Source organism: Cygnus olor, chromosome 10, assembly GCF_009769625.2.
Source record: "Cygnus olor isolate bCygOlo1 chromosome 10, bCygOlo1.pri.v2, whole genome shotgun sequence".
In the NCBI taxonomy this organism is placed as follows: Eukaryota; Metazoa; Chordata; class Aves; order Anseriformes; family Anatidae; genus Cygnus; species Cygnus olor.
In genome coordinates, this window is record NC_049178.1 from 5,955,282 (window position 1) to 5,977,183 (window position 21,902).

Below are 21,902 nucleotides of genomic sequence, written 5' to 3' on the forward strand. Positions count from 1 at the left end.
CCACATCCTGGGAAGCAGGGCCTCAAAACGCGTAGCGGTTGTTCAGGAGGACAGACCCTCCCCCACGAGAGCCCCCCTTTTTATTGCTGAGTGTGACATCAGGTGTTATGGAATATCCCTTTGGCTGGTTTAGGTCAGCTGCCCTGGCGATGTCCCCTCCCCATCACTTGCCCACCCCCAGCCTGCTGGCTCTTGGGGGCTTGGAGGGAGTCCCGATGCTGTGCCAGCACTACGCAGCAACAGACACAACACTGGAGTGATACCAGTGCTGTTCCAGCTACGACTGCAGAGCACAGCACTGTGTGGGCTGCTGCAGGGAAAGGTGACTCCATCCTAGACAGACCCAACACAATCACCTAAACCCTCAGTTTGCAGGCCCAGGGGCTCCTTTGTAGGGACCAAGCCCTTTGGTTCAGGGCCCTGAGACTGCTCTCTGCAGACAAAGCTGGATTCTTATTGCATACACCCTCGCTTTTATGGCCCAGGCTGTCATTTTCAGGGCACGATGCCGTATCTTTAGGGCCCCCAGTTGCACTGTGAGGTGCAGAGCTGCCTTTTAGGGTACAAAGCCTTATTCGTGAGGAAATACCCTGCTTCTTCAGGTCCCAAATCCTCACGCTAGGAGACAAGGCCTCAATTCGAGGGCCCAAAGCCTCCTTTAAGGGTCCAAACACCCATTTGGAGGGACCAAAGCATCATTGTAGGGTCCAGTCCGTGAGCCAGAGACTCCAAAGGCCCAGGGTCCAGGTCTAAAGCCTCACCTTGACGACCAAGCCTCCCCACGCTCCCCCTCCGTCCCCATTTTAAGTCTTCAAAGCCGCATTAGTAAGCCCCCGTGTTTCCTCTCTAGGCTCCGAAGCCTTCTTTTAAGGCTCCAGAACCTCCTCTTGGCATCCCAAGTCATCTTCTGATCGCCTAAACCCTCAGTTTGCAGGCCCAGGGGCTCCTTTGTAGGGACCAAGCCCTTTGGTTCAGGGCCCTGAGACTGCTCTCTGGAGATAAAGCTGGCTTCTCATTACTTACACCCTCGCTTTTATGGCCCAGGCTGTCATTTTCAGGGCACAATGCCTTATCTTTAGGGCCCCTTAGTTGCACCGTAAGGTGCAGACCTGCATTTTTAGGGTACAAAGCCTTATTTGTGAGGAAATACCCCGCTTCTTCAGGTCCAAAATCCTCACGCTAGGAGACAAGGCCTCAATTTGAGGGCCCAAAGCCTCCTTTAAGGGTCCAAACACCCATTTGGAGGGACCAAAGCATCATTGTAGGGTCCAGTCCGTGAGCCAGAGACTCCAAAGGCCCAGGGTCCAGGTCTAAAGCCTCACCTTGACGACCAAGCCTCCCCACGCTCCCCCTCCGTCCCCATTTTAAGTCTTCAAAGCCGCATTAGTAAGCCCCCGTGTTTCCTCTCTAGGCTCCGAAGCCTTCTTTTAAGGCTCCAGAACCTCCTCTTGGCATCCCAAGTCATCTTCTGATCGCCTAAACCCTCAGTTTGCAGGCCCAGGGGCTCCTTTGTAGGGACCAAGCCCTTTGGTTCAGGGCCCTGAGACTGCTCTCTGGAGATAAAGCTGGCTTCTCATTACTTACACCCTCGCTTTTATGGCCCAGGCTGTCATTTTCAGGGCACAATGCCTTATCTTTAGGGCCCCTTAGTTGCACCGTAAGGTGCAGACCTGCATTTTTAGGGTACAAAGCCTTATTTGTGAGGAAATACCCCGCTTCTTCAGGTCCAAAATCCTCACGCTAGGAGACAAGGCCTCAATTTGAGGGCCCAAAGCCTCCTTTAAGGGTCCAAACACCCATTTGGAGGGACCAGAGCGTCATTGTAGGGTCCAGGCTGCAAGCCAGAGACTCCAAAGGCCCAGGGTTCAGGTCTAAAGCCTCACCTTGACGACCAGGCCTCCCCACGCTCCCCCGTGACTGCTCTCTGGACACAAAGCTGGCTTCTTATTGCTTACACCCTCACTTTTATGGCCCAGGCTGTCATTTTCAGGGCACAACGCCTTATTTTTAGGGCCCCCAGTTGCACTGTAAGGTGCAGACCTGCATGTTTAGGGTGCAAAGCCTTATTTGTGAGGAAAGCTCCCTCCCTCCCCATTTTAAGTACTGTAAATATGAGGGGTTAGAGGGGGGTTGGGTGAAGGGAAGGGTTGTGTTGTCATGGTGGCTTGGGGGCTTACCATACCCACCCCAGCTGATGTTTGCTCTTTTGTCAGCTTTAATCCAGAAGCGGGATCTTAACACGGAAAACACAGGGGAGACTTTACTGCTCTCCACATCTACCTTAAAGGAAGTTGTGGGGAGCTAGGGGTCGGCCTCTTCTCACAGACAACTAGTGACAGGACTAGAAAGTATGGCCTCAAGTTGTGCCAGAGGTTTAGTTTGGAAATTAGTGGTGGTTTTCTCGGGTGGGCAGCCAAGTTCCACCGCAGCCTCTCTCTCACTCCCCCTCCTGAATGGGAAAGGGGGAGAAAATACGATGCAAAGGGCTCAAGGGTTGAGATAAGAATGGGGACATCACTCAACAATTATTGTGACAGGCAAAACAGACTCAGAGCAGGGAGACATTAAGAATTATTGCCTATTACTAACAAGCTAGAGAAGTGAGAAACAAAAGAAAGAAACCCAAAACACCTTCCCCCCATCCACCCTCCTCTACCTCCTTAACCAAGTGGTGCAGGGGAATGGGGGAATGGCGGTTCTGGTCAGTCTATAGCACTTCGTCTCTGCCGTTCCTTCTCGGTCACTCTCTTCCCCTGCTCCAACGTGGGATGCGGTCGTTCCCAAAGTGATCCTGCGTGGGCTTCCCACAGGCAGCAGCTCTTCAAGAACTGCTCCAGATACGGGTCCGTACCACGGGGTCCATCCATCAGGAGCACACTGCTCCAACCTGGGTCCCCCACGGGCGGCAGCTCCTGCCAGGTCACCTGCTCCTGCGTGGGCTCCTCTCCACGGGCTGCAGCTCCGGCCCGGAATCTGCTCTGGCGGGGGTCCTCCACAGGCTGCAGCCTGCTTCAGTGTAGGTCCACCTGCTCCACCGTGGCCTCTTCCACGGGCTGCAGCGTGGAACCCTGCTCCACCGTGCTACTCCACGGGCTGCAGGGGGACAACCTGCTTCACCGTGGTCCTCACCACAGGCCGCAGGGGAACTTCTGCTGCGGTGCCTGGAGCACCTCCTCCCACTCCTTCACTGACCTTGGGTCTGCAAGGCTGTTTCTCACTCCTCTCTCTCTCCCAGCTGCTGTTCCGCAGCAGTTTTTTCCCTTTCTTAAATATGCTCTCACAGAGACGCAAACAACACCGCTTATTGGCTTGGCTCTGGACAGCAGCAGGGCCCTTATCTAAAATGGGGCAGCTTCTGGATTCTTCTCACAGAAGCCACCCCTATGGGCCCCCGCTACCAAAACTTGCCAAGTAGGCCCACTACAATTTCTTCTCAGAAAGAATAGTCAGGAATTGGAACGGGTTGCCCAGGGAAGTAGTGGAGTCACCTGGGGGTGTTCAAGGAAAGGCTGTACGTGGTGCTTAGGGACATGCTTTAGTGGGTGACATTGGTAGTAGGGGGATAGTTGGACCAGATGATCTAGAGGGACTTTTCCACCCTTAATGATTCTACGATTCTGTGATTCTAATTAGGAGGCTTTGAACCCTGATGGTGAGAGTTGGCGAAAGGAGTCAGGGCTCAGACCGGACTGTCAACTGCAGTAAAGACTATTAAGACCGCTGGCTTTGTAACGTCTCTTGCTGATGTCTGGGGGAGAAAACGAGCTCTGGTCTCACCCTGCTCTCGAGAAACCGTGGAGGAGAAGGACGTGAGGAGGGAGCAAGCTGCGAGCCTAACGCCAGGTGTCCTGCGGCTGTCCCGGAGGGTGGCAATGCTGGCCCAAAGGTGCGGTGCAGGCGCCGCCACTCCAGGGCTGCAGCCCTGTCCGAGGGACATCTCCGCTCCTGCCTGTGGCACGGGGAGCGTTGCCAGCAGGCCGAGGGAAGCAATCCTTCCTCTCCACCGTGTGCCGCGGGACCCGGCGTTTGAGCCCGCGCCGGCTGCGAGAGCGGCCACCCTCTTGCTTGGGTGCCGAGGGCCCAGGCCCCAGCGGGGCACCTCCAGCCACCCCCGTGAGGCGGGGGCTCTGTCACAGTGGGTCCCTGCCCAAACGGGGGGCGTGCGGTGGTGATGTCACAATGGCCACTGTGACCCGCGGGGCGAGGAGCAGATAAAAGGCTGCTGGGCTCGGGCCGTGCCTCAGTGCGATTTGGTGAGTTGGGGAGAGAGCAGGGAGGAGGGGGCTGGCCGGGGCTGCCGAGGGAGGAGGGGTCCCACACCTCGGGCCCGTGCTACAGACTCACCCTCGTCCTGCTTCTCCCTCAGGGTCGGCAGAGGAGCGTGTGGAGGAGAAACCCCGGCACTGCTGGGGCAGCGACTCTCCAAGTGCTCGCTGTCGAAGTGCACCATGTCTGCAATGAAGCGGAAGGCTCCCGACTCGAGGGAGCAAGGTGAGAGAAAAGCATCCCATCCCACAGGAGGGCGGGGAGGGGCTGGGGGGGGTGCCTGTGGCTGAGAGGGGAGGCAGGGGCAGGCAGGGGCTCCCCAACCACCCCGGGGCAGGGCCCCTCTGCTCCTTGGCAGGGGGGGCCCAGGTCGGGCTGTGGGTGCCTGCTGGGACCCTTGTGCCTGCTGTGCCCCCTTCCCCTCCACAGCCTCTGGCCCTGCCCATCAGCCAGCATGGCAGGGACAGAACAGGCCCTCGGGGACAGTCCCTCAGGGACACCTGGCCCCGCAAAGGTGCTCAATGGCTGTGCCGTTTGCTCTCTCCCCTCCAGCATGCATGCTGTGTGGCCGGGCAGATGCTGACCCGAACATCTGCGGACCCACACGCGAAAGGAATGGGCTCTGTGCCCACGTTTTTTGTCTGGTGAGTTCCCGGGGCTCCTGTCAGCATCCCACCAGGGACGGTCCCTTCCTCTACGACCCCTAATGAGATCCTGCTCTTTTCTCTTCTATAGTTTCTTGCGAATGGCCTTTATCGGCCTGGAAACCTACAGGAGGGAATTTTGGGATTTTTACTGGAGGATATACAGCACACAATCAAGCGGGCATCCCAGAAGGTGAGGACCTGATGGGGAACAGGGAGGTTTGTGCCAGGAGATGCTCCCGCAAGCTTAGCCTGGACCCCAAGGAAGCAATCCCAGCCTTTCCAACCTGCTCCGGGACAAACTGCTGCTCTGGCAGACGAGCCTCGTCCGCCAGGCGGGTCTGCAGAGCGTGACCCAGCAGCGCCCGCACCCTGTGCCCTGCCCTGCCCAGGGGTGTGGGGCCAGCGGTGGCGGCATCGAGCCTGCTGCTAATGGGGCTGCTGTGTTCTTTTCAGCAATGCTTCGTTTGTGGCGAGCGAGGGGCCACCATCACCTGCACGGAGACGGGCTGTGAACGCAGCTTCCATCTCCCCTGCGCCTCGGAGGGAGAATGTGTCACCCAGTTCTTTGGGCGGTACAGGTAAGGGCTGCCAGCACCAGCCAAGCAAGAGAGGACCCCACGGTGGTGCTTCCCAGCAGCCTGGCAGAGCCAGAGGCAGCGCCAGAGCCTGGATGGGCCTGGGGCTCCTTCACGTTCCTCTGCCCTCCTCGCCACAACCGCGGCAGGCCCAGCACTTCTCACCTCGCCCTTCCCTTCCCTCTCCCCCCCAGGTCCTTCTGCTGGGAGCACCGCCCTCAGCAGGCAGTGCAGGCAGCTCCAGAGCAGGACACCACCTGCATCATCTGCATGGACCCTGTGGGGGACAGCAAGTCCTACCACACCATGGTGTGCCCAGCCTGCAGTCACGCCTGGTTCCACCGGGGCTGCATCCAGGTAGGAGCCCTCCCCTCACCCTGCGGGCACGGCAGGTGCTCAGCAGCACCAGGGCCCGCTCACCTCTCACCGCATGTGTTTCTGCTGCAGGGACAAGCTGTGTGCGCAGGCATTCTCTGCTTCCAGTGCCCCATCTGCAGAAACAGGGGGGAGTTTTGTTCAGAAATGTTCATCATGGGGATCCGAGTCCCATTCAGGTTCGTGTCCCTCTGCCCTGCTCTCTAGACACGAGGGCACAAGCGCTGCGCATGGCCAGGGACTGGACAATTTCCCTCCCTTCTCTCGCAGAAGACCAACCTGGGAGAACAACGACGCCTTTGCATCGCTGCGAGAGAGGCACCAGCGCTGTGATGTCAGCGAATGCCTTTACCCACAAGGCAGGGAGCAGGCGGAGGGACAGGGGTGAGTTGCCTCAGCAGCCATCTGGGGCTCTGCACAGGTCCTCCGCCTCAGCACATGCTGGGGGAGCCAGGACAGAGCACAAGGGGTGTGCCGGCCACTCCCTGGCTCAGACACTTTGTCCTCACACCCACAACCCTTTGCTTCCCCAGGCCCTGGCAGCTGCTCCTGTGCCGCTCCTGCGCCGCCGAAGGCACCCACCGGCGCTGCTCCAACTTGACCAACAGCGCAGGCACCTGGGAGTGCGGCAGCTGCGCTGGCGTGGGCACCGGTAAGAGGCAAAGGCCTCATGCTGCTGGGCTGTGGCCAGGCAAGGCCTGGCTGCAGGGGCTCAGGGCAGCCTTGCCAGAGTCTCTCTGACCCTGGACGGATCAGAGCCTCTACTGCCGTGGGTCTGGAAGTCCATCCCACTCACCTTCCTGTCTCCCCTTACAGCCTCCAGTGCCAACCTGGGGCTCGCCGGCACCACCACCTCCAGTAAAGAGGCTCTGGGGCCCTCCCGTGGCTCCCCAGCACCTGAAAGCAGCAGCCTCAGCAGCGCCAGCAGCCAGGCAGCACCGGGGCCATCCCACAGTTCCCAGGTGACTGAGAGGAGGCGGCCAGGGACAGAACAGAGGACAATCTGCCAGCCTGTACGCCAGGCCCAAGACACCTGTAACGATCCTGGAAGAAGCCGCTGCAGGAGCAGCCGTGCTGCAGAACCCAGCGCTGGGAGCAGCACCCCCAGCTTGGCCAGCCAGAGGGCACCAGGAACCTCCAGTCACTCCTTGGTGCCCGAAGGCAGACACCCCGCCAGCCAGCGAGGGCGACCCCGGACAAGAAGCCGCTCACCGCTGGAACGTCCAGCCCCGGATCCTCAGAGCCGGCCCCGAAGACGCCGCAGGAGCAGCCGTGCACCACAAACTGGTGCTGGGAGCAGCAGCAGCGCCAGATCTGCCAGGCGGGCGGCATCGGGGTCCCCCAGTGGATCCCCGGGGCCTAAACGGAGACGATGCTCCAGCCAGCAGGGGACGGCCCAGAGAAGAAGCCGCTCCCCATTACAACACCAGGCCCCAAATACCCAGAGGCAGACCCGAAGACGGCATCGGAGCAGACGTGCTACAACCCCCAGTGCTCAGAGCAGCAGCGACAGCAGCAGCAGCAGCTCTGCCAGTGGAACAGCACCAGGAACCTCCAGTCGCTCCACGGTGCCCAAAGGCAGACACCCCGCCAGCCAGCGGGGGCGACCCTGGACGAGAAGCCGCTCACCGCTGGAACGTCCAGCCCCAGATCCCCAGAGCCGGCCCCGAAGACGCCTCAGGAGCAGCCGTGCACCACAAACTGGTGCTGGGAGCAGCAGCAGCGCCAGATCTGCCAGGCGGGCGGCATCGGGGTCCCCCAGTGGATCCCCGGGGCCTAAACGGAGACGATGCTCCAGCCAGCAGGGGACGGCCCAGAGAAGCCGCTCCCCATTACAACACCAGGCCCCAAATACCCAGAGGCAGACCCGAAGACGGCATCGGAGCAGACGTGTTACAACCCCCTGTGCTCAGAGCAGCAGCAGCAGCAGCTCTGACAGCGAAACAGCATCGGGGTCCTCCAGCGATTCCCCGGTGCCTGAACGCAGCAGCCGCTCCAGCCACGCCGGGCCAGTCCGGATGCGAAGCCGCTCCCGGTTACAACATCGGGCCCCAAATCCCTACAGCCGGCCTGAACAACGCCACGGGAGCAGCCGTGCTCCAGCCCCACGTCCTGGCTCCAGTCCCCAGCCGCCATCACAATAAAGCTTGCTGCCAATCCCATCTGTGCTGAGAGATCATGCGCGCGTGTCGGCTTCAGCCTCACTCGCGCGACTAAGCCATGTCCCCCTGCCTCCTTCCTTCCCCCCCATTAGATTGATTAGAAAAGCAACGCAATTCCAGTAAGCACGTTTGGCTTAATCACATTGTCCAAAAGGGGTTACGATCTACACAGCCAGACATGTCGTTTGGGCTGCACATGTCCCAGTTACTAGCCAACCGTCACCCTGTAGACTATGGCACCTAGAATTAGGAGCCGTGAAATTAAAGTGTCTTTGACGAATTGTAGTATGAACATTCCCTGTGAGATTCCAAAGTTTCACTCCATTAAAACACCCCTCTGTTTCTAACTGCGCATTCATTAGCGCAGGCCCGTGAGGTTTTCAGGTCAGAATCAATACGATACAAGCTTGCATCTCCCACATCCAAGTGAAAACCATGCTTAGGTGTGATTGTTGCACAATCGCAATTGCACGCAGTTACAATTCCTTGCCCTCCCCACCCACGTTGAACTTGGGCATCATAACGCACCACGGGGCCTTATCATATGCATGGGCTTCGCAAGGCTGCTGTTGACAATTTGGAATAACGGGGAGTGGTACGACGAAATAAGGTAGATACCAAGATGTTTCAAGCACAGGTTCTGCTCACCACCGATGTGGGCATCTAATCCCCGAGGGTGATGTAAGCAATACCAACAAGACGATTTGTTACCTAGCTGCCGAATGCAGCACCAACAGCGCAAGCAGCCAGGCGGCACCGGGGTCCTCCTGAGGCTCCCCACCGTTGGGCAGCACCAGCCCCAGCACCGCCAGCCGGGCAGGACTGGGGCCCTCCTTGGCTCCCTGGTACCCGAGAGCAGCAGCTCCAGCACCCTCAGACTGACAGGAGTGGGGATGCCCCACAGCTCCATAGTGCCCGAGAGCAGCAGCGGCTCCAGCCACCCTGGACCAGAGCAGAGGACAACCCGATCATGATTACAACGTCCAGCCCCAAATCCCTACAGCCAGCCCAGAACACGCTGCAGAACCAGGCATGCGCTAGCCCCAAGTGCCGGCCCTAATCCCCAGCCCCCAAGCCCAATACAGTTCTGAGCCAACCTCTCCCCGCTCCCCTCTTCCCGCTTCCCATCTCCCCCAGGCTGCTTGCTTTGCAGGGGAGCCCATGGCAGCGGGGACGAGCGCTCTGGACATGCTCTTTCCCAGTGGCACACGTGGGTGATCACAGTGCTGCAGCGCTGGAGAGGAGGTCGGGGCTGGCAAGAGGCGGGACAGGTGAGAGCAGGGCTGGCAGCTGGCTTTGGGCTCTTGTATGGCCTTGCCGTTAGTGCAAGGACTTGGCTTCGGCTTATCCGGGTTGTTCAGGCCAGGCTCGTGAGCCTGCAAGAAAGGGAGAAGTTTAACGGCAGCATCCTCCCCAGCAGGTTTGGGTCTGGGCGTCTGCCTGTCTTACGTCCGCTCTGGCACCGGTGCCTGTGAAGAATGACGTCGCGAGGTGCTGGGCCTGCTCTCTCAACGAAGAACTACAGGCTGAGCACTGAGCCGGAGAAGTCCAAGGTCGCAGGTACGGGCTGTACACGCCTCGCACAAGCAGGACCTCTGTGGAGCGGGGTGAGCGCCCCTCGCCTCGCTTGAGATCGACTGCCTCCAGTGGCAGTGGCCGTGCTGAGAGAGGCGTGGTGGGGCAGAAACCGAGCGAATCCCTGAGCCGAGGCGAGATCTTGGGTGGGCCTTTCCTGCAGAACGAAGGACTCCGCCAGAAACTCATGTCGCGGCGCCCTTTCTCCAGCCGTGTGGTGCTGGAGGACGTGGCGTTGCCTGTCTTTGTCCCATCGGACTCCGGGAGCTCCTCTTCCAGGGCAGACGGCCTCTCGGGTTCTCGGATTAATGCTTTCCTCGGAAATGATGATACTGCTGGGCAGTCCGTTTGCTCTTGCACCGGCCAACCCAGCACAATCCTGCCTGTGAGACCGCAAGGCTGGTATTCGAGGGCTCCGTGGCACCCACAGCTAAGGCAAGCTGCTTTGTGGGGCACCAGGGATTGTTTTGCACAAGGAAAGCTACTGCGAGGCGTACAGCCTTAAGGAGGCTGTGAGTTAGCCTAGATGAGCTGTGTCTGCGAGCCTTTCTGTCCCCGCATCTTCTCCAGCACAGTTAAGAGATGTAGTAGCTACAGAGAACGTTCCAGGTACAAGCAGGACATCAGGAAGTGCAGTGGTGGTATTATTATTATTATTTTTATTTCCCTTGGAAATGAAATTGGGTCCTCACATCCAGCTTTTGAAGTAACTTTATCTGCAAGTAGCAGAGCAGCGTTCCTGAGTACGTAGTTTCACGCGAGGGGACGACTGTACAGCCTCCCACTTGTATTGGAGAGCAGCTCGCACTGGAAGGAGCCCCCTGTTGCGGAGATGCGCTCCATAATGCTGGTGTCTAGGGCCGTTAGTGAAGACAGTGAGAAGGTAAATGGCTTCTCGAAGCTGTCTTCCCCCGTGCCGATCTGCAACCTTGTTTTCTTGTAGTTATCAATTTTTTGCTTGTGCTTGAAATGAATGGTGTGAGTTCACCTCCTGACTCCTTAAGCTTACTTTTCTCTCCTTTTTCACACGGGATAGTGAACAGCAGGCTGCTGAATGCACTCTGCACATGCTCCGTCCCAGTGGCACACGTGGGTGATCACAGCGCTGCAACTCTACTCTGTGTTGGTGCGGCCTCACCTCGAGTACTGTGTGCAGTTCTGGGCACCACAGTACAAAAAGGATGTGAAACTGCTGGAGAGCGTCCAGAGAAGGACGACAACGATGGTGAAGGGCCTAGAGGGGAAGACGTACGACCAGCGGCTGAGGTCACTTGACCTGTTCAGCCTGGAAAAGAGGAGGCTGAGGGGAGACCTCAGCGCGGCCTACAGCTTCCTCACGAGGGGGAGTGGAGGGGCAGGCGCCGATCTCTTCCCTTTAGCGACCAGCGATAGGACCCGTGGGAACGGTGTCAAGCTGTGGCAGGGGGAGGTTCAGGCTGGACATCAGGAAGAGGTTCTTCACCGAGAGGGTTGTCGTGCACTGGAACAGGCTCCCCAAGCATGTAGTCACGACACCAAGCCAGTCGGAGTTTAAGAAGCGTTTGGACTGTGCACTTAGTCACACGCTCTGAATTTTTGGGTAGACCTCTGTGGAGCCAGGAGTTGGACTTGATGGTCCTTATAGGTCCCTTCCAACTCGGGATATTCTATGATTCTATGAACCCTTGAGAGGCGATTGGGGCTCTGAGAGCGGAGCCGTTCACCTTGAGTTGCAGCAGCCACAGGCTCCGTGCCCTGTGTGTCGCCCTGCATCGCATGAGGGCTGCCTGAGTCCCCAGCCTGCCTGCCTGCATCCAACCATCATCTGAGCACAGCCTGCTCCCCCACGGGGGTTCCTGCAGCTCTGGGGGCACGTCCTGGGGCTCCCCGACATGGGAGAGCCGCGTGCCAATGGGGTCTGCTGGGCTGCTTTGGGTGCAGGACACACAACATGAGGCCTTTCCAGAAGGTGGCTTTCTAACGTCTCTTGCTGATGTCTGGGGGAGAAAACGAGCTCTGGTCTCACCCTGCTCTCGAGAAACCGTGGAGGAGAAGGACGTGAGGAGGGAGCAAGCTGCGAGCCTAATGCCAGGTGTCCTGCGGCTGTCCCGGAGGGTGGCAATGCTGGCCCAAAGGTGCGGTGCAGGCGCCGCCACTCCAGGGCTGCAGCCCTGTCCGAGGGACATCTCCGCTCCTGCCTGTGGCACGGGGAGCGTTGCCAGCAGGCCGAGGGAAGCAATCCTTCCTCTCCACCGCGTGCCGCGGGACCCGGCACAAACTGCTGCTCTGGCAGACGAGCCTCGTCCGCCAGGCGGGTCTGCAGAGCGTGACCCAGCAGCGCCCGCACCCTGTGCCCTGCCCTGCCCAGGGGTGTGGGGCCAGCGGTGGCGGCATCGAGCCTGCTGCTAATGGGGCTGCTGTGTTCTTTTCAGCAATGCTTCGTTTGTGGCGAGCGAGGGGCCACCATCACCTGCACGGAGACGGGCTGTGAACGCAGCTTCCATCTCCCCTGCGCCTCGGAGGGAGAATGTGTCACCCAGTTCTTTGGGCGGTACAGGTAAGGGCTGCCAGCACCAGCCAAGCAAGAGAGGACCCCACGGTGGTGCTTCCCAGCAGCCTGGCAGAGCCAGAGGCAGCGCCAGAGCCTGGATGGGCCTGGGGCTCCTTCACGTTCCTCTGCCCTCCTCGCCACAACCGCGGCAGGCCCAGCACTTCTCACCTCGCCCTTCCCTTCCCTCTCCCCCCAGGTCCTTCTGCTGGGAGCACCGCCCTCAGCAGGCAGTGCAGGCAGCTCCAGAGCAGGACACCACCTGCATCATCTGCATGGACCCTGTGGGGGACAGCAAGTCCTACCACACCATGGTGTGCCCAGCCTGCAGTCACGCCTGGTTCCACCGGGGCTGCATCCAGGTAGGAGCCCTCCCCTCACCCTGCGGGCACGGCAGGTGCTCAGCAGCACCAGGGCCCGCTCACCTCTCACCGCATGTGTTTCTGCTGCAGGGACAAGCTGTGTGCGCAGGCATTCTCTGCTTCCAGTGCCCCATCTGCAGAAACAGGGGGGAGTTTTGTTCAGAAATGTTCATCATGGGGATCCGAGTCCCATTCAGGTTCGTGTCCCTCTGCCCTGCTCTCTAGACACGAGGGCACAAGCGCTGCGCATGGCCAGGGACTGGACAATTTCCCTCCCTTCTCTCGCAGAAGACCAACCTGGGAGAACAACGACGCCTTTGCATCGCTGCGAGAGAGGCACCAGCGCTGTGATGTCAGCGAATGCCTTTACCCACAAGGCAGGGAGCAGGCGGAGGGACAGGGGTGAGTTGCCTCAGCAGCCATCTGGGGCTCTGCACAGGTCCTCCGCCTCAGCACATGCTGGGGGAGCCAGGACAGAGCACAAGGGGTGTGCCGGCCACTCCCTGGCTCAGACACTTTGTCCTCACACCCACAACCCTTTGCTTCCCCAGGCCCTGGCAGCTGCTCCTGTGCCGCTCCTGCGCCGCCGAAGGCACCCACCGGCGCTGCTCCAACTTGACCAACAGCGCAGGCACCTGGGAGTGCGGCAGCTGCGCTGGCGTGGGCACCGGTAAGAGGCAAAGGCCTCATGCTGCTGGGCTGTGGCCAGGCAAGGCCTGGCTGCAGGGGCTCAGGGCAGCCTTGCCAGAGTCTCTCTGACCCTGGACGGATCAGAGCCTCTACTGCCGTGGGTCTGGAAGTCCATCCCACTCACCTTCCTGTCTCCCCTTACAGCCTCCAGTGCCAACCTGGGGCTCGCCGGCCCCACCACCTCCAGTAAAGAGGCTCTGGGGCCCTCCCGTGGCTCCCCAGCACCTGAAAGCAGCAGCCTCAGCAGCGCCAGCAGCCAGGCAGCACCGGGGCCATCCCACAGTTCCCAGGTGACTGAGAGGAGGCGGCCAGGGACAGAACAGAGGACAATCTGCCAGCCTGTACGCCAGGCCCAAGACACCTGTAACGATCCTGGAAGAAGCCGCTGCAGGAGCAGCCGTGCTGCAGAACCCAGCGCTGGGAGCAGCACCCCCAGCTTGGCCAGCCAGAGGGCACCAGGAACCTCCAGTCACTCCTTGGTGCCCGAAGGCAGACACCCCGCCAGCCAGCGAGGGCGACCCCGGACAAGAAGCCGCTCACCGCTGGAACGTCCAGCCCCGGATCCTCAGAGCCGGCCCCGAAGACGCCGCAGGAGCAGCCGTGCACCACAAACTGGTGCTGGGAGCAGCAGCAGCGCCAGATCTGCCAGGCGGGCGGCATCGGGGTCCCCCAGTGGATCCCCGGGGCCTAAACGGAGACGATGCTCCAGCCAGCAGGGGACGGCCCAGAGAAGCCGCTCCCCATTCCAACACCAGGCCCCAAATACCCAGAGGCAGACCCGAAGACGGCATCGGAGCAGACGTGTTACAACCCCCTGTGCTCAGAGCAGCAGCAGCAGCAGCTCTGACAGCGAAACGGCATCGGGGTCCTCCAGCGATTCCCCGGTGCCTGAACGCAGCAGCCGCTCCAGCCACGCCGGGCCAGTCCGGATGCGAAGCCGCTCCCGGTTACAACAGCGGGCCCCAAATCCCTACAGCCGGCCTGAACAACGCCACGGGAGCAGCCGTGCTCCAGCCCCACGTCCTGGCTCCAGTCCCCAGCCGCCATCACAATAAAGCTTGCTGCCAATCCCATCTGTGCTGAGAGATCATGCGCGCGTGTCGGCTTCAGCCTCACTCGTACGACTAAGCCATGTCCCCCTGCTCCCCTGCCTCCCCCCCATTAGATAGCGGAGCTACGGAACCGCAGATCAGGTCTCCACAGTCGCTTCATACAAAAGTACATCTCAATCACACGTCACACAAGTCTACCCGACTGCCAAGGCAATACTTAGTATTTCTTACCTTGGTCTGTGCACAGAGCTACCGGGTCGATTCTCAAAACCGGAGTGCCTTTTTTTTCCCCCCTAATTCTTCACCAATCCTGCCTTCTTAACCAGTCTTGCTTCCTTTGTCAGCTCTCTGCAGAACCACTGTCGCCAAGGCACAGGACCGCTGAAATCAGCAGGGCATGCCTTCCTGCTGCGGTGGTAGTGGGACTCCCCAGAAGGTGACTGGCTCCCGGACGAGCCCCCAGTTTGTGAGAAACGCTCTGCAGCCAATAACATAGGCTCAGGCGAGGATCTCAGTGAAGTAGCTTTTTTATTCACGATTGCAATGGCAGGCGTCTTGCAAGCAGGAGCGTGCCTATTAGTTCCATAGCACAATTTATATAGTTTCTCTCTCGACGACCGGGACCCTCCCCTGTTTCCCCATTGAATGGGAAGTCCAGGTTCACAACCTATCCGACGCTTCACAGATAATGCATGGCTTTCAATTACCAGCCTCTTATTTTTCAAGTTTCTCCTGAGTTTTACGCTGCGAGGCGGTAATATTTTTTACCTTATCAGACTTGATGTGACACCGTGATTTATGCCTAATTGCATTAAGGAGAACGGTTGTAGTCGGCATTTCACAAGGTTGTCTGGTAAGCTTTTATCACTGCAACCATATCTCAATATCACATTCCTTCCTCCTAAGCAATGTAAAATCTCATTCAAAACCACAAAAACAGGCCTTCTTACGCTTTTTAGGCTCCAAAGCCTTCTTTTCAGGCTCCAGAACATCCACTTGGCATCCCAAGTCTTCTTCTGATCACTGTGGTTTTACTCGGGTGGGCAGCCGAGCTCCACCACAACCGCTCTCTCACTCCCCCCCCCTCCCCCCCAAAGAGGAAGGGGGAGAAAATACAACACAAAGAGCTCGAGGTTTGAGATGAGAATGATTTAATTAAAGGGAAAGGGAAAGGGGAGAAAAAAGAAATAAAAGAAACAATAAGGCCGCACGGAAGCACGTAGAGAAAGAAAAAAAAGTTATTCTCTACTTCCCATCAACGAGCGATGTTCGGCCACATCCTGGGAAGCAGGGCCTCAAAACGCGTAGCGGTTGTTCAGGAGGACAGACCCCTCCCCCACGAGAGCCCCCCTTTTTATTGCTGAGTGTGACATCAGGTGTTATGGAATATCCCTTTGGCTGGTTTAGGTCAGCTGCCCTGGCGATGTCCCCTCCCCATCACTTGCCCACCCCCAGCCTGCTGGCTCCTGGGGGCTTGGAGGGAGTCCCGATGCTGTGCCAGTACTACGCAGCAACAGACACAACACTGGAGTGATACCAGTGCTGTTCCAGCTACGACTGCAGAGCACAGCACTGTGTGGGCTGCTGCAGGGAAAGGTGACTCCATCCTAGACAGACCCAACACAATCACCTAAACCCTCAGTTTGCAGGCCCAGGGGCTCCTTTGTAGGGACCAAGCCCTTTGGTTCAGGGCCCTGAGACTGCTCTCTGCAGACAAAGCTGGATTCTTATTGCATACACCCTCGCTTTTATGGCCCAGGCTGTCATTTTCAGGGCACGATGCCGTATCTTTAGGGCCCCCAGTTGCACTGTGAGGTGCAGAGCTGCCTTTTAGGGTACAAAGCCTTATTCGTGAGGAAATACCCTGCTTCTTCAGGTCCCAAATCCTCACGCTAGGAGACAAGGCCTCAATTCGAGGGCCCAAAGCCTCCTTTAAGGGTCCAAACACCCATTTGGAGGGACCAAAGCATCATTGTAGGGTCCAGTCCGTGAGCCAGAGACTCCAAAGGCCCAGGGTCCAGGTCTAAAGCCTCACCTTGACGACCAAGCCTCCCCACGCTCCCCCTCCGTCCCCATTTTAAGTCTTCAAAGCCGCATTAGTAAGCCCCCGTGTTTCCTCTCTAGGCTCCGAAGCCTTCTTTTAAGGCTCCAGAACCTCCTCTTGGCATCCCAAGTCATCTTCTGATCGCCTAAACCCTCAGTTTGCAGGCCCAGGGGCTCCTTTGTAGGGACCAAGCCCTTTGGTTCAGGGCCCTGAGACTGCTCTCTGGAGATAAAGCTGGCTTCTCATTACTTACACCCTCGCTTTTATGGCCCAGGCTGTCATTTTCAGGGCACATGCCTTATCTTTAGGGCCCCTTAGTTGCACCGTAAGGTGCAGACCTGCATTTTTAGGGTACAAAGCCTTATTTGTGAGGAAATACCCCGCTTCTTCAGGTCCAAAATCCTCACGCTAGGAGACAAGGCCTCAATTTGAGGGCCCAAAGCCTCCTTTAAGGGTCCAAACACCCATTTGGAGGGACCAGAGCGTCATTGTAGGGTCCAGGCTGCAAGCCAGAGACTCCAAAGGCCCAGGGTTCAGGTCTAAAGCCTCACCTTGACGACCAGGCCTCCCCACGCTCCCCCGTGACTGCTCTCTGGACACAAAGCTGGCTTCTTATTGCTTACACCCTCACTTTTATGGCCCAGGCTGTCATTTTCAGGGCACAACGCCTTATTTTTAGGGCCCCCAGTTGCACTGTAAGGTGCAGACCTGCATGTTTAGGGTGCAAAGCCTTATTTGTGAGGAAAGCTCCCTCCCTCCCCATTTTAAGTACTATAATATGAGGGGTTAGAGGGGGGTTGGGTGAAGGGAAGGGTTGTGTTGTCATGGTGGCTTGGGGGCTTACCATACCCACCCCAGCTGATGTTTGCTCTTTTGTCAGCTTTAATCCAGAAGCGGGATCTTAACACGGAAAACACAGGGGAGACTTTACTGCTCTCCACATCTACCTTAAAGGAAGTTGTGGGGAGCTAGGGGTCGGCCTCTTCTCACAGACAACTAGTGACAGGACTAGAAAGTATGGCCTCAAGTTGTGCCAGAGGTTTAGTTTGGAAATTAGTGGTGGTTTTCTCGGGTGGGCAGCCAAGTTCCACCGCAGCCTCTCTCTCACTCCCCCTCCTGAATGGGAAAGGGGGAGAAAATACGATGCAAAGGGCTCAAGGGTTGAGATAAGAATGGGGACATCACTCAACAATTATTGTGACAGGCAAAACAGACTCAGAGCAGGGAGACATTGAGAATTATTGCCTATTACTAACAAGCTAGAGAAGTGAGAAACAAAAGAAAGAAACCCAAAACACCTTCCCCCCATCCACCCTCCTCTACCTCCTTAACCAAGTGGTGCAGGGGAATGGGGGAATGGCGGTTCTGGTCAGTCTATAGCACTTCGTCTCTGCCGTTCCTTCTCGGTCACTCTCTTCCCCTGCTCCAACGTGGGATGCGGTCGTTCCCAAAGTGATCCTATCCTGCGTGGGCTTCCCACAGGCAGCAGCTCTTCAAGAACTGCTCCAGATACGGGTCCGTACCACGGGGTCCATCCATCAGGAGCACACTGCTCCAACCTGGGTCCCCCACGGGCGGCAGCTCCTGCCAGGTCACCTGCTCCTGCGTGGGCTCCTCTCCACGGGCTGCAGCTCCGGCCCGGAATCTGCTCTGGCGGGGGTCCTCCACAGGCTGCAGCCTGCTTCAGTGTAGGTCCACCTGCTCCACCGTGGCCTCTTCCACGGGCTGCAGCGTGGAACCCTGCTCCACCGTGCTACTCCACGGGCTGCAGGGGGACAACCTGCTTCACCGTGGTCCTCACCACAGGCCGCAGGGGAACTTCTGCTGCGGTGCCTGGAGCACCTCCTCCCACTCCTTCACTGACCTTGGGTCTGCAAGGCTGTTTCTCACTCCTCTCTCTCTCCCAGCTGCTGTTCCGCAGCAGTTTTTTCCCTTTCTTAAATATGCTCTCACAGAGACGCAAACAACACCGCTTATTGGCTTGGCTCTGGACAGCAGCAGGGCCCTTATCTAAAATGGGGCAGCTTCTGGATTCTTCTCACAGAAGCCACCCCTATGGGCCCCCGCTACCAAAACTTGCCAAGTAGGCCCACTACAATTTCTTCTCAGAAAGAATAGTCAGGAATTGGAACGGGTTGCCCAGGGAAGTAGTGGAGTCACCTGGGGGTGTTCAAGGAAAGGCTGTACGTGGTGCTTAGGGACATGCTTTAGTGGGTGACATTGGTAGTAGGGGGATAGTTGGACCAGATGATCTAGAGGGACTTTTCCACCCTTAATGATTCTACGATTCTGTGATTCTAATTAGGAGGCTTTGAACCCTGATGGTGAGAGTTGGCGAAAGGAGTCAGGGCTCAGACCGGACTGTCAACTGCAGTAAAGACTATTAAGACCGCTGGCTTTGTAACGTCTCTTGCTGATGTCTGGGGGAGAAAACGAGCTCTGGTCTCACCCTGCTCTCGAGAAACCGTGGAGGAGAAGGACGTGAGGAGGGAGCAAGCTGCGAGCCTAACGCCAGGTGTCCTGCGGCTGTCCCGGAGGGTGGCAATGCTGGCCCAAAGGTGCGGTGCAGGCGCCGCCACTCCAGGGCTGCAGCCCTGTCCGAGGGACATCTCCGCTCCTGCCTGTGGCACGGGGAGCGTTGCCAGCAGGCCGAGGGAAGCAATCCTTCCTCTCCACCGCGTGCCGCGGGACCCGGCGTTTGAGCCCGCGCCGGCTGCGAGAGCGGCCACCCTCTTGCTTGGGTGCCGAGGGCCCAGGCCCCAGCGGGGCACCTCCAGCCACCCCCGTGAGGCGGGGGCTCTGTCACAGTGGGTCCCTGCCCAAACGGGGGGCGTGCGGTGGTGATGTCACAATGGCCACTGTGACCCGCGGGGCGAGGAGCAGATAAAAGGCTGCTGGGCTCGGGCCGTGCCTCAGTGCGATTTGGTGAGTTGGGGAGAGAGCAGGGAGGAGGGGGCTGGCCGGGGCTGCCGAGGGAGGAGGGGTCCCACACCTCGGGCCCGTGCTACAGACTCACCCTCGTCCTGCTTCTCCCTCAGGGTCGGCAGAGGAGCGTGTGGAGGAGAAACCCCGGCACTGCTGGGGCAGTGACTCTCCAAGTGCTCGCTGTCGAAGTGCACCATGTCTGCAATGAAGCGGAAGGCTCCCGACTCGAGGGAGCAAGGTGAGAGAAAAGCATCCCATCCCACAGGAGGGCGGGGAGGGGCTGGGGGGGGTGCCTGTGGCTGAGAGGGGAGGCAGGGGCAGGCAGGGGCTCCCCAACCACCCCGGGGCAGGGCCCCTCTGCTCCTTGGCAGGGGAGGCCCAGGTCGGGCTGTGGGTGCCTGCTGGGACCCTTGTGCCTGCTGTGCCCCCTTCCCCTCCACAGCCTCTGGCCCTGCCCATCAGCCAGCATGGCAGGGACAGAACAGGCCCTCGGGGACAGTCCCTCAGGGACACCTGGCCCCGCAAAGGTGCTCAATGGCTGTGCCGTTTGCTCTCTCCCCTCCAGCATGCATGCTGTGTGGCCGGGCAGATGCTGACCCGAACATCTGCGGCCCCAGACGCGAAAGGAATGGGCTCTGTGCCCACGTTTTTTGTCTGGTGAGTTCCCGGGGCTCCTGTCAGCATCCCACCAGGGACGGTCCCTTCCTCTACGACCCCTAATGAGATCCTGCTCTTTTCTCTTCTATAGTTTCTTGCGAATGGCCTTTATCGGCCTGGAAACCTACAGGAGGGAATTTTGGGATTTTTACTGGAGGATATACAGCACACAATCAAGCGGGCATCCCAGAAGGTGAGGACCTGATGGGGAACAGGGAGGTTTGTGCCAGGAGATGCTCCCGCAAGCTTAGCCTGGACCCCAAGGAAGCAATCCCAGCCTTTCCAACCTGCTCTGGGACAAACTGCTGCTCTGGCAGACGAGCCTCGTCCGCCAGGCGGGTCTGCAGAGCGTGACCCAGCAGCGCCCGCACCCTGTGCCCTGCCCTGCCCAGGGGTGTGGGGCCAGCGGTGGCGGCATCGAGCCTGCTGCTAATGGGGCTGCTGTGTTCTTTTCAGCAATGCTTCGTTTGTGGCGAGCGAGGGGCCACCATCACCTGCACGGAGACGGGCTGTGAACGCAGCTTCCATCTCCCCTGCGCCTCGGAGGGAGAATGTGTCACCCAGTTCTTTGGGCGGTACAGGTAAGGGCTGCCAGCACCAGCCAAGCAAGAGAGGACCCCACGGTGGTGCTTCCCAGCAGCCTGGCAGAGCCAGAGGCAGCGCCAGAGCCTGGATGGGCCTGGGGCTCCTTCACGTTCCTCTGCCCTCCTCGCCACAACCGCGGCAGGCCCAGCACTTCTCACCTCGCCCTTCCCTTCCCTCTCCCCCCCAGGTCCTTCTGCTGGGAGCACCGCCCTCAGCAGGCAGTGCAGGCAGCTCCAGAGCAGGACACCACCTGCATCATCTGCATGGACCCTGTGGGGGACAGCAAGTCCTACCACACCATGGTGTGCCCAGCCTGCAGTCACGCCTGGTTCCACCGGGGCTGCATCCAGGTAGGAGCCCTCCCCTCACCCTGCGGGCACGGCAGGTGCTCAGCAGCACCAGGGCCCGCTCACCTCTCACCGCATGTGTTTCTGCTGCAGGGACAAGCTGTGTGCGCAGGCATTCTCTGCTTCCAGTGCCCCATCTGCAGAAACAGGGGGGAGTTTTGTTCAGAAATGTTCATCATGGGGATCCGAGTCCCATTCAGGTTCGTGTCCCTCTGCCCTGCTCTCTAGACACGAGGGCACAAGCGCTGCGCATGGCCAGGGACTGGACAATTTCCCTCCCTTCTCTCGCAGAAGACCAACCTGGGAGAACAACGACGCCTTTGCATCGCTGCGAGAGAGGCACCAGCGCTGTGATGTCAGCGAATGCCTTTACCCACAAGGCAGGGAGCAGGCGGAGGGACAGGGGTGAGTTGCCTCAGCAGCCATCTGGGGCTCTGCACAGGTCCTCCGCCTCAGCACATGCTGGGGGAGCCAGGACAGAGCACAAGGGGTGTGCCGGCCACTCCCTGGCTCAGACACTTTGTCCTCACACCCACAACCCTTTGCTTCCCCAGGCCCTGGCAGCTGCTCCTGTGCCGCTCCTGCGCCGCCGAAGGCACCCACCGGCGCTGCTCCAACTTGACCAACAGCGCAGGCACCTGGGAGTGCGGCAGCTGCGCTGGCGTGGGCACCGGTAAGAGGCAAAGGCCTCATGCTGCTGGGCTGTGGCCAGGCAAGGCCTGGCTGCAGGGGCTCAGGGCAGCCTTGCCAGAGTCTCTCTGACCCTGGACGGATCAGAGCCTCTACTGCCGTGGGTCTGGAAGTCCATCCCACTCACCTTCCTGTCTCCCCTTACAGCCTCCAGTGCCAACCTGGGGCTCGCCGGCCCCACCACCTCCAGTAAAGAGGCTCTGGGGCCCTCCCGTGGCTCCCCAGCACCTGAAAGCAGCAGCCTCAGCAGCGCCAGCAGCCAGGCAGCACCGGGGCCATCCCACAGTTCCCAGGTGACTGAGAGGAGGCGGCCAGGGACAGAACAGAGGACAATCTGCCAGCCTGTACGCCAGGCCCAAGACACCTGTAACGATCCTGGAAGAAGCCGCTGCAGGAGCAGCCGTGCTGCAGAACCCAGCGCTG

General features: G+C 59.2%; 2 protein-coding genes across 3 annotated transcripts in view; one reads left to right on the forward strand and one right to left on the reverse strand.

The window, feature by feature from the left end:
- IARS1 (isoleucyl-tRNA synthetase 1) overlaps window positions 1–21,902 on the reverse strand; it is a 201,289-nt gene that overhangs the window by 148,375 nt on the left and 31,012 nt on the right. The gene's annotated exons all lie outside the window — the stretch shown is intronic.
- Window positions 3,296–21,766, forward strand: LOC121075673. The gene is made up of 17 exons (XM_040569177.1): window positions 3,296–3,793; window positions 4,344–4,491; window positions 5,002–5,103; window positions 5,367–5,491; window positions 5,683–5,845; window positions 5,936–6,247; window positions 6,397–6,515; window positions 6,680–7,334; window positions 15,746–15,827; window positions 19,766–19,857; window positions 19,949–20,050; window positions 20,314–20,438; window positions 20,630–20,792; window positions 20,883–20,989; window positions 21,081–21,194; window positions 21,344–21,462; window positions 21,627–21,766. The coding sequence occupies exons 1-16, from the start codon at window positions 3,745–3,747 to the stop codon at window positions 21,409–21,411; spliced, it is 2,526 nt and encodes an 841-aa protein (XP_040425111.1). The 5' UTR covers window positions 3,296–3,744; the 3' UTR covers window positions 21,412–21,462; window positions 21,627–21,766.